Here is a 2,797-nt window from a genome sequence, read left to right as displayed (position 1 = left end):
TCAAAAAAAAAAAAAAAAGAAAATCATGTTGAGGGCTGGATGCGGTGGCTCAAGCCTGTAATCCTAGCACTCTGAAAGGCCGAAGCAGGTGGATAACTTGAGCTCAGGAGTTCAAAACCAGCCTGAGCAAAAGCGATGCCCTGTCTCTACTAAAAATAGAATAACTGAGGCAAGAGGATTGCTTAAGCCCAATGAGTAGGAGGTTGCTGTGAGCTATGACACCACAGCATCTACACACGGTGACAGCTTCAGACTGTCTCAAAAAAATAAAAATAAAAATAAAATTGGAGCAGGCCAGGCGCCGTGGCTCATGCCTATAATCATAGCACTTGGGAGGCTGAGGTGGGTGGATTACCTGAGTTCACAGGTTCGAGACCAGCCTGAGCCAGAGTGAGATCCCGTCTCTAAAAATAGCCAGGTGTTGTGGCGGGAGCCTGTACTCCCAGCTACTCAGGAGGCTGAGGCAAGAGAATTGCTTAAGCCCAAGAGTTTGAGGTTGCTATGAGCTGTGACACCTGTCGTTCTACCAAAAATGACAAAGTGAAACTGTCTCAAAAAAAACAGAAAAGAAAATCATGTTGATGGTATTTTTATGGAGAGATCTACAGAAGTAAAATGTGAAACTTGGGAAATCAGCCAAAAGGTGCTAAGTAACACATGTGAGACTTGTCCCAAGCAGTCTCAGAACCTCACCTGCAATAACAGGGTCTCATTAACCATCAGCCACAGACAGGTCAAGACACGTAAATCATGGTCAGACCAGCTGAGCTCACTGAGGCAGAGATGAACCCTTGGTTCTTAAGGAAAAACCTGGGTGCTGAGTAAGCACTAATCACAGCACCACTCTGCTCCTCCTTCTAACACATTGTGCTCAACACCTCTTCCTTTCCCTGAAGGAAGAAAGCAAAATACATCCTTCAACTTTACTCATGGATCAAATCCTTATAAAACCTAAATCTTAGAAATACTCCAGGTTCACAAGTTACTTTTTAATTTACTATTGCATAGACTCTAATTTGCTTCATGCAGGTCTTCTAAGTCATCAAACTACTGTTTCTTACCTCATCATTGATGACCTCAGACTTTTCTTCTTCTTCCTCCTCCTCCTCCTCCTCCTCTTCTTCTTCGAGGTCCAAATCATTCTGTCTAAGATATGCTTGTAATGGGGCATAATGTTTCTTCTTGAAAGCTAAGAAATCCATCATATTCCCTTGGAAATGTTGCAAGAAAAACAGTTCAATCAAATACTCCTTGAAGACCTCCTTCAGCGCCTCCATCTCTCTGTAGTGATAATCCAGACACTGTTTCCTCATCTGCGCCAGCTCCTGAGAAGCCGGTGGGATTTCTTCTAACTTCTTGGGAGCCTTCTTTACTCCTGCACTCCCCACGGATGTTAGAGGAAGGCTGGAAAGGCCTGGGGGCATGGACGTCCTGGAAGGACTAGTGGGTGGGGGCGGGGATGTCATCCCAAATGCTGATGTGCCCCCAACCCCAGGGAGTAGCACACCAGGGGGCCTCTCAAACCCCAGTGGTCTGGCCAGAGGCTGCCCCTGCAGCACTTGCTGCTGTTGGATCAACTGGCCCTGGATGATGCTGCTGATCTGGGGTGGCAAGCTGGCTGTGGCAATGTGGCTTGAGCTGGCCAGGGGCTGCAGGCCGGCTCCGCCAGCAGCCACAGGGCTCTGGGGTCCCAGGTGGTGAACAGTGCCTCCTGGCTGTGCGTGAGGCTGGGAGAGTCTCCGCTCTCGTACTGTGATGGGGGCTCCTGTGTGCTGGAGCTGCACCTGGGCTCCCTGGGTGATCTGGGTAAGTCCTGAGCCCTCCTGAAACACAAAGTGTCCACCACTGGATGGGCTCAAGCTGATCTGTCTCACGAGTACACTGGCATCCACGAACCCTCCAGTGGGACTACTGCTACAGATGCCCAGCCCAGGGCCAGGGGCACCTGCGCGAACACTCGGCAGGGCCTGCCCCGGCCCAGGGCTGGGCTGCGTGGGGCTCTGCGTTTGGACCTGCTGGGACAGGGGTGAAGTAACCTGAATGTACGACGGAGACCCATGTTCAAACCGCCTCGGCTGAGGACCGAACTGGAACCCTGGGGAGGTTGGGTTGGGAAGTGGCAGAGGGGCCAAAGTGATCTGCTGGTTTCCTCCAACGACGGGGCCAACGCTCTGTAGGGTGATGTTCACATTCTGCCCGGCCACGGGACTTCTATTCATCAGTTGCTGTATTTGGTAACCAGGGGACTGGGGTGCAGATGGGCTTGCTGAGGGGGCAAAGGGAGTAGCAGGGGATGAGGGTAGATTTGGGTGGGCTGGCTGCTCTTCTCCCTCACTGCCAGTGAAGGACCTGGACCTTTGCAGCTGATGCTGGACATTCTGAGGGCCGCTGCCATGGTGCATTATTGCCTCCCTTTCTTATCCAATACGATGTTCTCCTAAAAACCAAAATTAAAACTAAGTTACTTAAAGACATAGACATAATTGCTTGATTACCACATAATATGATTACCATTTAACAGCACTGAAAAGGCACCATGAAGGCAGTTCCCACTGGCCTGATCATCTTATCAACTCACACCAAATGGTCCCTGGAGACATCTCTATCTATATAGACTGAGAAACTGCCCTCCTCAGTCACTGCTGTGCCCCAAGTCGGGGTGGGTGGGTGAGCCAAGCCAGCCACTGCAGACTGTCCCAAGCATCACCAAGGACAGCTATCCTGTGTGGGCTGAGCCTCATCCCTGGAGCCCCATGCACTGCCCATGAGGTAGGTGCTGCTCCAACTCCATTTGAGG

At 50.8% G+C, this 2,797-nt stretch overlaps 1 protein-coding gene across 1 annotated transcript in view; it reads right to left on the bottom strand.

Moving 5' to 3' along the window:
- Positions 1–2,432, bottom strand: part of EP400 (E1A binding protein p400) — a 132,272-nt gene extending 129,840 nt beyond the window's left edge. The window contains exon 1 of the mRNA XM_023514943.1: positions 1,062–2,432. Within this exon, the coding sequence (XP_023370711.1) occupies positions 1,062–2,402 (1,341 nt within the window). The 5' untranslated portion in view covers positions 2,403–2,432. The remainder of the gene's footprint in view (positions 1–1,061) is intronic.
- Between the last annotated feature and the right edge of the window lie 365 nt (positions 2,433–2,797).

This window comes from Otolemur garnettii, unplaced genomic scaffold (genome assembly GCF_000181295.1).
Source record: "Otolemur garnettii isolate 467f Iridium unplaced genomic scaffold, OtoGar3 scaffold00062, whole genome shotgun sequence".
Taxonomy (NCBI): domain Eukaryota; kingdom Metazoa; phylum Chordata; class Mammalia; order Primates; family Galagidae; genus Otolemur; species Otolemur garnettii.
This window is presented reverse-complemented; position numbering and strand designations above follow the sequence as displayed.